This window comes from Triticum urartu, chromosome 6A (assembly GCF_056163025.1).
Source record: "Triticum urartu cultivar PI428250 chromosome 6A, HENAU_Tu73, whole genome shotgun sequence".
In the NCBI taxonomy this organism is placed as follows: Eukaryota; Viridiplantae; Streptophyta; class Magnoliopsida; order Poales; family Poaceae; genus Triticum; species Triticum urartu.
The window spans coordinates 108,990,791-109,002,859 of NC_141878.1; the positions used below are offsets into that span (position 1 = coordinate 108,990,791).

At 47.9% G+C, this 12,069-nt stretch overlaps 1 protein-coding gene across 1 annotated transcript; it reads left to right on the forward strand.

Moving 5' to 3' along the window:
* The first annotated feature begins 8,746 nt into the window (after positions 1–8,746).
* LOC147964319 (uncharacterized) lies at positions 8,747–9,889 on the forward strand. The gene is made up of 4 exons (XM_087529919.1): positions 8,747–9,314; positions 9,408–9,560; positions 9,653–9,715; positions 9,806–9,889. The coding sequence occupies exons 1-4, from the start codon at positions 8,982–8,984 to the stop codon at positions 9,887–9,889; spliced, it is 633 nt and encodes a 210-aa protein (XP_087386045.1). The 5' UTR covers positions 8,747–8,981.
* Positions 9,890–12,069: the final 2,180 nt, after the last annotated feature.

A 12,069-nucleotide genomic window follows, 5' to 3' on the forward strand; every position in this document is an offset into this window, starting at 1 on the left:
ATTAGAACATACCTTAAGCATGCTACGAACATGACAAAACAAAACACGACCATTTTTTGCATGATTTTCATTGCACCAACATCATATGCATTTGTTGTAAAACAAAACCAATCAAACATACTCAATTGAAAATAAAAATATCCACTCGTTTCTAATATCATCAAAATCAGCCTATAGGTTACGCTTGGTTTTGGGTCACCGAGTAGTAGTCAGAGATCGAAACATTGACGCCGACGAGCGCCGGTCCGTGTCGTTATCGACGATCTATGGTGATGAAGATGTGGTGTGTGATGCTCCTGGTGATGAGAGAGAACCGTGACACGGATGGACTCGCCGAACGGTCCATGAGTAAAAGCGGCGTTTGCCCTGAATGGTGGCAGCGGCATGGCGCCATTGTGCACACGGCCAACAACAACAAAAGGACAGGAAAATATGTCTAGGAGATTGGCTGTGGCGAGGGGATTTGGTTGGTGGAAGAAATTGGATCGGAGTGCTCACCTGAGGCAACGGTGGGCGAAAAACAGAAGGGATGCGGCTATATTGCGGGATGGATTGTGAGTGTTTCAAAAGGAATTGGAAGATGATAAGAGAGGCCTTTTATAGAGGAGCTCTTGGCGCACACCCTGACGCCAGTGGATGTGGAAACGGTGGTTACAGAGGGAGATCAAGGGACGAACGCCACTACCGGCCAATAAGTTCGTCAGTTACTTGCGCGAGATTGAGACCACCATGAGTGGAGCAATTTGTTTGAATAGACTCGTCGTTGGAGGGGCTCTAACTTTCGTGTTAATGGCAAATTGAAACGGCAAAGGAATTGACGAGGAAAGGAGAGAAATGAAGGGCCAGCCATGAACGAATACGTTTCTGTGATGTACGTGCGGAAGGAGGAAGACGAGCGTCCGCTCGCGTGCCCGGCTGGGCCGAGCGACTTGCTGCATCGCTGGGCCTTGGGGCTGGTTGTTTTGGTGGCCAATAGAATAGACAGAGGAAAAAATGAGAATAGAGAGAAGGAGATGCTACGGTGCAGTGTATACGTACGTGAGTCATGCCAACAATGACATGGCTTGAACGTGTCCATTGGTCCAAATAAGAACAAGGAAGAAATAAATAATAATAATGATTATGGAATTAAATAGCTAGATAGGAAATAATAGGAACATAAAAACGAAATGGCCTCCAGAAAATCTGAGAATTCCATGAAAGAAAATTGACAAGAAAAATTCAATCAAAAATCACTACTGGAATCAGCTCATTTGCCATCTGCCAGCTCTTTGCCGTCAGCTAGCGGACGGCAAAGAAGCTCTTTGCCATCAGCTACCCAAAAGCAGACGGCAAAGAAGCTCTTTGCCGTCCGCGAGCTCTTTGCCGTCTGCCAGCAGACGGCAATGAATCTTTGCCGTCCGCTGGCAGACGACAAAGAGAGAGGTGGCCCCACCCCCCGCCCGTTTGGAAAAAACTTAATGGCCCACCTCTTTGCCGTCTGCCAGCAGACGGCAAAGAGGCAAAAGGGCGGACGGCAAAGAGGACACTACCTAACGGCCCGTACCCCCCCCCCCCCGCCCGTTACTCTCTGTTCTCTCCTCGCCGACGCGCCCCGCCACCACTTCCCACCCCACCACCGCCGCCGCCCGCCGCGCGCCGTCGCCCCACCACCCGTCGCCCCCGCCGCCCCGTCGCCCCCCCCCCCCCCCGCCCCACCGCCCCGGGCCCGGCCCCCCGCCGCCCCAGGCCGCCCCCGCGCCCCGGCCAGCTCCTCCACCGGGGGCCTCCTCCACCGCCCCGCCCCCCTCCTCCACCAGCCCTGCCCCAGGTGAGCCCCCTCCTTTTTTGTGTTTTTTCTGTTTTTTTCCTTTTTAGTTTTAGTTTAGATTTAGTTTTAGTTTTAGTTTTAGGTTTAGATTTAGTTTTTTCCTTTTTTTTCTGTTTTATTAGTTTTAGGTTTATGTTTAGTTTAGATTTAGTTTTAGTTTTAGTTTTAGTTTTAGGTTTAGTTTTAGGTTTAGTTTAGTTTGAGGAAAGAAGAAGAAGAGAAAAAGAGGAGAGGAGGAGAAGAAGAAGAGGAAAAAGGAAAGGAAGAAGAAGAAGAGGAGGAGGAGAAGAAAAAAGAAGAAGAGGAAGAAGAAGAAGAAAAAAAGAGGAGAGGAGGAGAAGAAGAGGAAAAAGGAAAGGAGGAAGAAGAAGAAGGAAAAAAAAGGAAGAATTGGAAGAAGAAGAAAAGGAAAAAAGAGGGAAAAACCCCGACCCGACACGGCACCCCGACCCCGACCCGGCACCTCGAACCGGCACCCCGACACGACACCCCGACCCCTAGACCCCGACCCCGACACCCCGACCCCGACACCCTGACCCCGAGCCTGACCCCGATACCCCGACCCCGAGCCTGACCCGACACCCCGACCCCGAGACCCCTACCCTGACCCGGCACCCAACCCGACACCCCGACCCCGAGACCCCGACCCCGGGCCTGACCCGACACCCCGACCCCGACACCGACACGGCACCCGAACCCCGACCCGGCACCCCGACCCGACACCCCGACCCCGACACCCCGACCCCGACACCCCGACCCCGGGCCTGAGCCGACACCCCGACCCCGACCCCGACCCCGACCCCGACACCCCGACCCCACGAGCCTGACCCGACACCCCGACCCCGAGCCTGACCCGACACCCTGACCCCGACACCACACCCCGACCCCGAAACAACACCCCGACACCGACACGGCACTACCTCGACATCGACACGACACCCCGACCCCCCGACCCCGAAACAGCACCCCGACCCCGACACGGCACCCCGACACCGACAGGACACCCCGACCACCGACACCTCCCGAAAAGGTGTTCTTTGGCCTTCCAGAGGCCGGCGGGGTCATATATTTGTGAATTATTAGTTAGGTCATATATTTTTCGATTTTGTTATGAAAAACATCATATATAATTGTGTTGATCGTGTAGTTTTAAATGTGTAGTTGTTTCATCGCTGCGAGGTTTGGTGTTCGACGACCTCGCCGTGCGTTTGACGAGCTCTGCCCCTTCGTTCGTGGGTGAGCACAAATGACAAGTCCTCCTCCCCCATTAATTATTTGATCTATTCTGATGAAACTTGATAGCTAGCTATATATGTGTCTTGAATCATCAGTATGCGTAACCAATATGTGTCTCCCGTTCGAAAGCGTCATAGTTATAAATATGCATGCATTTGCATATTTATAACCTTGATTCTTTCAAATTGTCCAACGCTATCCATGGACAGCCCGAGTATGTGTAGATTGGGTTCGTTTTCCCATATGCTTTGCTCCGGATCCGACGCATATATTTCGTCAGTGCCTCCCCTGTTGTTCTCCGGGTACACATCCTCTCTGTTTATTGCAAAGACGTGTATCAGGAGAACAGCGGGGAGGTGCTGCCGAAATTTTGCGTCGGATCCGGAGCATAGCATGGGAAAATGAACCCAATCTACACATACACGGGTGGGATTAGGACCTATCATTACCTATTAGAGTGTAGGTTGCATGGACGTAATAAAATTGACAAAGTAGATCAACTAACGAATATATACATGGTGAATTACATATATAATTGTTGTGTGTCCAGTAGCTCTGAAAGTCAAGATGAGTGACCGTGCTTGGATGTATACCGGTCACACTGGTCAGAACAAATGGAGCGCTGAATGGTTCACAAAAACTAAGGGGTTTGTGCAAGACGCATTTGCAAATGGCCAAAAGAAAACCTGGTGCCCTTGTTTCCGGTGCGGCAATTGGGAAAAGAAGACAGAGGCTGAAATGGGCAAACACCTGCAGAAGAGTGGTTTTACGCCCGATTATACGGTGTGGACATTTCATGGTGAGTCTGCCCAATGTGACCGAGCTGAGGTGGATCGTCGTCGCACCGACGAGCATGGTACCAAGATGGAAAACATGGTGCAAGGCTATGATGATGCTCGGGATTCGGACGAGGAGATGGAGGAATCTGCAAAGGCCTTCAATGAAATGTTGGAGTCTTCGAAACGTCCGCTCCACGAGCACACTGAGCTTTGTCGGTTGGATGCCATCTCACAAGTAATGGCTCTGAAGGCTCAGTTCAACTTGGGCAGAGAATGCTATGATGCAATTATGACAATATTTGGACGCTTTCTACCCAAAGGCCATGTAATGCCTGCAAACCTGTACCAGTCGGACGAAATCCTCCGTGCACTGAAGATGCCCTATGAGAAGATACATGCCTGTGAGAAAGGATGTGCCTTATTTAGGCTTGACTATGCGGACTTGAACTATTGTCCCATTTGCAAGTCTTCCAGGTATATTGTGGTAGATAACGGTATGGGTGAGAAGACACAGACCAAAATCCCCGTTAGTGTTCTTTGGTATATGCCAATCGTACCAAGACTTCAACGTCTTTTCATGGTCGAAGAGACGGCCAGACAGATGACATGGCACAAAACAGGCAAAAGAACCGAACTAGATGCAGATGGGAATCTGATGATGGTACACACATCGGATGGTGTTGCGTGGAAAAAGTTTGATGAATTACATGCTGACAAAGCGGCAGATCTGAGGCATCCTCGAGTCGGCATCAGCACAGATGGGTTCAGTGTGTTTGGTATGACGGCAGCCCAATACAGTCGTTGGCCCGTATTTGTCTTTCCACTCAATCTCCCCCCCCCCCCCCGGACAGATTATGCAAAGAAAGAACATTTTCCTGACGTTGATAATTCCAGGACCCAACTATCCGGGAAAAAATATGAATGTGTACATGCAGCCGCTTAAGGACGAATTGCAAGAAGCCTGGGATAATGGGTTCAAGACATATGACGCCTTTAGCAAACGGAACTTCATAATGCGTGTCTGGTACATGTACTCGACGCATGACTTGCCGGCGTATGCGCTATTCGTTGGCTGGTGTGTGCATGGAAGGTTCCCGTGCCCCACATGCAAGGGAGCTCTTGAGTTTCGTTGGCTTCAGGCCGGTCGCAAGTTTTCTTGCTTCAACATGCATAGACAGTTCCTGGATCCTCGCCATAAGTTCAGGAAAGACAAGAAGAACTTCATCAAGGGTAGAGTTGTCAAAAACTCTGCACCACCTGCATTGACAGGCCAACAGACCCTGGATCAGTTAAACGCTCTCGAGCCAGATCCACAACGTCCAGGGTACTTCAAGGGGTATAATACTAAGCACGCGTGGACTCACAAAACATGCTTATGGGATCTGCCTTACTTCAAAGACCTCCTTTGCCCACACAACATCGACGTGATGCACACTGAGAAGAATATCGCCGAGGCACTTTTTGGTACATTGTTCGGCATAGATGGGAAGTCAAAGGATAATACTAAGGCTAGAGTCGATCTGGAGGCGCTATGTGATAGGTCGTTACAAAACATGAAAGAACCGAAAGGAAAGCAGAACTGGACGAAGCCAAAGGCATGGTTCAATCTTGGAAGGCCAGCTATGAGGGAAATTCTCTTGTGGGTGCAACAGCAGTTGATGTTCCCCGATGGGTATGCAGTGAATCTAAAGAGGGGAGCGAATCTTGATAAACTGAAGATATTTGGTCTCAAGAGTCATGATTGGCACATATGGATTGAGCGGGTAATGCCGGTGATGTTGCGTGGCTTCATCCCTGAGGATGAAAGGCTAGTACTGGCAGAACTCAGCTAGTTCTTCCGTGTTCTTTGTGCGAAAGAACTATCGCCTGGCGTGCTAGAAGAAATGGAAGAGTTGGCGCCGGAGTTGATCTGCAAGTTAGAGAAGATCTTTCCACCGGGCTTCTTTAATCCAATGCAGCATTTGATTTTGCATCTCCCGACCGAGGCAAGATTGGGGGGGCCCGTGCAAAATCGTTGGTGCTACCCAACTGAGAGGATGCAGAAGACGCTTCAAGAAAAATGTAAAAATAAACGTAGAATTGAAGCATCGATGGCTGAGGCATTCATCACAGAGGAGGCGGCAAACTTCGTAACAGCGCACTACGAAGCCAAAAATCGTCATTTGCATAATCTGAAGCCTCGGTACAATGCTGACGAGCCTAAAAAGGGTGGATCCAACCTCAGCCTATTCAAAGGGAATCTCGCACCAGCTAGTGTTTCACATCCAGTATCTTTGGATAACGAAGAATGGCGGACCATTTCGTTGTATATCTTCAACAACCTGATAGAAGTGCGGCCGTACATCGAGTAAGTTCTCGATACATTGTTTTGCAACTTCTATTTCCTTTGAACTACTCTTATTCCTGGATATGTCATACAGTCGATACGTCGCCATATTCTCGTATGGAGCGGAGATCCAAAAGGATTCCGTCGAAGAGTATGAGCTTCTCGCAAAGCAAGGAGGTGGCTATCCCGGTTTCATCTCTTGGTTCAAACAAACGGTAATTTCTATTAGACAATTTCATTTCATTCGCTAATTTGTGCATAATGCAACAATCCTTTCATATTAAACTTGTAGGCTAATTCAGAGTCTATGGACGCCGAATTGAGACAAGTTGCTAATGGTTTTGACTATAAGGTCCGTTCATTTGACAAGTACGACATCAACGGGTATCGCTTTCGTACCTATGGCAAAGAGCTATCTATGGCCGACCGAAAGTCTACAAATTGTTGTGTATCTGCTATCGGCGAAGGAGGTACCGAGTATTATGGGAGAGTTGAAGCAATTTATGAACTTCTGTTCTATGGTGAAAACCCACCGAATGTCGTAGTCTTCAAATGTTATTGGTTTCAGCCGAAGGAGACTAGAAGGACTCATGAACATATAGGGCTAGTTGAAATCAACCAAAGCACTCATTTAGATGTTCCTGATGTCTATATTATGGCTCAACAGGCGACCCAAGTATTCTATCTACCGTGGGCCTGCCAAACTAATCCAAATCTGAAAGGTTGGGATGTCGTTTATGAAGTGCCGCCACGTGCTAGACTTTCTCCCCCAAAGGAAGAGGATTATGAACCTCACATTAACCCAGACACATATGAAGGAGAATTCTTCCAAGAGACACGTCTTTCCAAAAAGCGTTTCAAGAACCGCTATACTTCACCCCAAAACATTGAAGTAGACAGCGACAATGAATCCGACATCACCCCAGAGGAGGAACAAGAAGAGCCGGAACAAGAAGAGGTTACTGCTGCGGATGACCTGTCAATGCTTGACCGATTACGTCAAGGTGGCCTTGCACATGTTGATGCCAATGAACCCTATGAGCCCATCATTGATTATAGTGATGATGATGATTATGCATTTATTGATGATACTGATCGAGATTATTAGTAGTGTCAGGTATTCAATTTTTTTATGTTGTACTTGATGATGATACACTTAAGTGATATACATATTATTATTCATGTCGGTACTTTTTTTATGTTGTACTAATTTCGTTTATTCTTTGTCATGGCAGGTGTTGAAAGATGGTGGGCGCTGGTCGGGAGCGCGCCGAAGCCCCTTCTTCGTCGGCGCGTGGTGCGAGGTCTTCCATTCCACACGCACCTCTCCGCCGAGCGTTGCTGGACAGTATGGCGACACCGCCGGGCCCTTCTTCGTCGACCGCGGTGCCCAGCAGGGGGCGAGGTAAGAAGAAGAGAGGAGCTGGAGCACGTGGTCGCGGGAGAGGACGTACGGTGACTGCTAGGGCGCCTTCCTCGCCGCCACCCCCAGTTGTTTCACCCGAGCACGTGACTGCTAGGGTGGACTCGTCTGAGGAGGAGGCTGCACGGACTCCGGTCCACGAGCCTCCGGTCCACGAGTCTTTGGCCCACGAGCCTCGGGTCGACGGGCCTTCGGCCCACGAGACTTGGGCCCACGAGACCCCGGACGAGCACACGTCTGGATGGGGTACCTGGCCGGGTCAGCCTGAGCATGGCGGGGAGCCGAGTGGCCATGCTGATGATGGCGGGGAGCCGACTGATGAGGAGGGGGAGGAGGGGGCAACGTCTACCAGCGTGGTGCTACACGGCTCCCGTTCGTGTCGGTGACCCGCGAGCAGAGGTGGTTGATTTTCCCTGATGGGGAGAGGTACGTAAGTGCATTTAATATTTTTGTACCTTCTGCATTCACGTTTCTTCAAATAACTAATGCGTTGGCCTTGTCATGCTGCAGGGGTTGGGACCACCATCATAGTGTCCGCCGGCCCAACTCCGTCCTTGGAGTTCTTTGCCGGCAAAACTTCCCGGGGTTTGTCACGTTGCCTGGTGAGGGTCGGCTTCCAGAGTTTGGATTCAGCTGGGAGCACTACGTGGCTGCCCCGGCCCCGCCGGATGAGATTATCGACGGTGTCGTGTGCGACACAAGGGCAGACATGGTGATCAGAAAGTTCTGGGTAATTTCTCCTTTAGACATTTAAAAATCTTCAACTAGCTAGTTATTAATTGTACTAATCAATATTGTCTCATTTGATTGCAGACATTCTACAGGTGTGAGGAGGGATACAAGGAGGACGTGGCACATGTTATCGAGAACGTCTGCAAGCACCTACTCCAGAACTTACGGCACGAGGCTCGGGTGCAGGCTGTTCGAGACTACTACGCCTTGCGTGGTATCAAGAAGACCAAGCCGGCGTGCCGCGAGAAGTTCCTGAGTAAGGAGCAGTACATGAAGGTAATTCTTAAGGCCTTCTCTACTTAAGTTCCTTCATTTAGTAATTCTTAGCCGTAGCGCTCAAGTTTCTATTTGCCAACTTAGGTGCCTCCGAGATGGTGTGCGGATCGGATGGATTGTTGGGAGGTGTTGGTCGATGAGTGGTGCTCAAAACAATGGCTAGCCCTCCACAACGAGGCCAAGGACAAACGTGCCCAAATGGAAGGTGTGCCACACCATCAAGGCAGCTCCAACTTATATCAGTTCGGGCGCAACTGGGTATGTGGTTTGCTTCATGATTCATGCAATTCATTCATCATGCTAGCTTGAGCCCTTTAATTACTAATTTTCATTGTTTCTCTCTTTCAGGCACGCTACAATAAGGCAGATAAGGTGCCAGAGGTGTACGACCTGTATGCCATGGCCCACACTGCCTCTTTCAAGAAAGTCAAGGCTTTCTCTCAGTCTGACCTCGATGATGCAAACAACTTCACCAACATCTCCTCCCACAACAAGCTCGTGAGATATAGAGATGAGGGGAAGGCGAGGAAAGGGGAGGACTTTAACCCGAGCCAGGGTCCCATTGATCCAGAGCTGGTGATGATATCTGGTGGCGGGAGGTCCCATGGCTCCATAGCCATTGGAGATGGACTTATCCGTTGTCCTAGCACTCTCCCGGAGATCAAGGCGCGCCAGTCGAGCTCCGCTCCTGAGATAAGGCCTCGTGAACGGCCAGTGCAACTCGCCATCAAGGTTAGTGATACGTACTCAGTTATCTTTCTCCATTAATTACATTGTGTGCGCTTCCATCAATGATTACAAATGGTCATGTGAGTGGTGTTGCAGGCTGCTATACAGAGTGAGAGAGATAGAACGGAGAAACTTCTGGCGAAGGCGGCGGAGAGGCAGCGGGAGTTGGAGGAGAGGACGACAAAGATGATGGAGGAGGAGAGGGCACGGAATGACATGCAGGCAAGGGCCATGTACGAGCTCCTTGTGGTAAGTTTCTTCTGCAGATTAGCCAAAACATTCATGTAGTGTTTGTCTCATTACTAACTAGTATGACTGAGTCGTCAAAACCAAATGTGCAGTCTGTGTGCGAGAAGACAGGTCAGACCGCTCCGCCGATGCCAGTGATTGCTCCTGGGACCACGGTGAGTTTTATTTGAATGGACATTACTTGCTCGTCTTAACATTTGAGTGTCATCATGCTAACAAGACATTGGAAATGATCTTTGGTGCAGCGTAACTCTAGACAAGCATCGCACGATCCTTCTCCATCTACCGACACGAGCCACCCTGCTCCTACACCTTCTGGATCTTGGTAAGTTTATCTAGTGTTTTGCTTAACACATGCATAAAGACCTAGACTTAGCTTTATTTCCTCCAATGCTTACCATAATGACCTAGACTTAGCTTCTTCTCCTCCAAAATGACTTAATAAGCTTACTGACCTCCAAAACCATCCATTTTACCTAAGTTAGCTCTAAAACGATCTGTACTTAGCTTACTTATGTCAAAAATTGCATAATTAGCTTAGTTAGCTCATAGACGATCCATTTTACCTAAGTTAGCTCTAAAATGACCCATTTTACCTAGGTTAGCTTATAAATGATCCAGTTCATCCAAGTTAGCTAAAAAATGACCCATTTTACCTAGATTAGCTCCTAAATGATCCATTTTACCTACGTTAGCTTTAAAATGACCCATTTCACCTAGGTTAACTCCAAAATGACCCATCTTACCTAGGTTATCTCATAAACGATCCATTTCAACTAATTTAGCTCATAAACGATCCATTTCACCAAGTTAGCTAAAAAACGATCCATTTCACCTAAATTAGCTCTTAAATGATCCATTTCACCTAAGTTAGCTCAAAAAGATCCATTTCAACTAAATTAGCTCATAAATGATCCATTTCACCTAAGTTAGCTCAAAAACGATCCATTTCAACTAAGTTAGCTCATAAATGATCCATTTTACCTAAGTTAGCTAAAAACGATCCATTTCACCTTAGTTACCTCAAAAACGATCCATTTGACCTTAGTTAGCTCATAAACGACCCATTTCAACTAAGTTAGCTCATAAATGATCCATTTCACCTTAGCTAGCTCATAAACGACCCATTTCAACTTAGTTAGCTCATATATGATCCATTTCACGTAAGTTAGCTCATAAATGACATACTCTTCTTGTTCTAGTCTTCTTCTTGTTCTACTCTTCTTGTTCTAGTCTTCTTCTTGTTCTACTCTTCTTCTTGTTCTACTCTTCTTGTTCTAACTTTCTTATTTTTCATTTTGCAGATTTCATTCACTTGACGAAAGCTTGCATAGATGGAGTGCTCCTTATCCCTTTCTCTGTTTCTTTTGTATCGTTGAACTATGCATGTATCGTTGGATGAAACTATTGTAATATATATGGTTGGATGCCTCTATGTTGAACTTGTTATGTATGATGGAACTATGCATGTAATATATATGGTTGGATGATGAAGTTATGTGTTGGATATCTTATATGTTTGCTCTGTAATGGCCTTTTGAAATATATCTATATATGTCATATATATTTGTGATGAAAATTGTTGGATTTAATAAAAAACAGATAAAAGAGCCAATATGCAGGCTCTTTGCCGTCTGCCACCGACGGCAACGGGCTCTTTGCCGTCTGCTGCGGACGGCAAAGAAGACACGTGGCATCCAGCTGTGCTTCCTAGAAGCTGACCCATTTGGTCAGTTTGCCTACAGTGGCAGACGGCAAAGACTTTGCCATCAGTGGCAGACGGCAAAGAACCTGCCATGTAGCGACGTGTAGATGACATCATACGGCGGACGGCAAAGACACTAGAAATTTTGCCGTCAGCGGCGGACGGCAAAGGCCTGTCGTTAGCCACTTAACGGACTGACAGCGCAATTATTGCCGTCCGCTCTCTTTGCCGTTCGCCGCAGACGGCAAGCAAAGGGCCTTTGCCGTCAGCCACCAGGAAGCAGACGGCAAAGTAGCTGTTTACCGTAGCCTACTTTGCCGGAGCCTTTTGCCGTCCGCGGCTGACGGCAAAGGCCTTTGCCGTCCGCCGTTCATGCCTTTGCCGTCCGCCGTGGCAGACGGCAAAATAGCTGATTCCTGTAGTGAATACTGCAAATTACTAAATAGACTTGGGATATTATAGAAAAATTATTTTCTCCTTAACGTACACTAAATTAACTCCAACTCATTGGTATTAATTTAGGAACATCCAAAAATACATTATATAAGACTATGTTGCAACATCCTTAGCTTTAAAAAAATAAACCCCTAAAAAAATTAGGATGTTACAATTCTACCCCCCCCCTCCTTACAAGGAATCTTGACCCAAGATTCAGAGCTAAGAGAATAGATTTGTGAACTCCCTGAGATCATCTTCTCGCTCCCATGTTTCTTCCTTCTCGGTGTGATGGCTCCACTGCACCTTGCAAAGTTTGATCACATTTCTCCTAGTTGTTCGCAAGTGCTAATCAAGAGTGTTGATAGG

What these genes read in the sequence shown, in the direction of transcription:
- LOC147964319 (XM_087529919.1), top strand. Translation starts at nt 8,982, where the DNA reads ATGGCCCACACTGCCTCTTTCAAGAAAGTCAAGGCTTTCTCTCAGTCT. An exon ending in CCATGTACGAGCTCCTTGTG is followed by an intron (nt 9,561 to 9,652) that starts GTAAGTTTCTTC and finishes CCAAATGTGCAG; the next exon opens with TCTGTGTGCGAGAAGACAGG. An exon ending in TGATTGCTCCTGGGACCACG is followed by an intron (nt 9,716 to 9,805) that starts GTGAGTTTTATT and finishes TCTTTGGTGCAG; the next exon opens with CGTAACTCTAGACAAGCATC.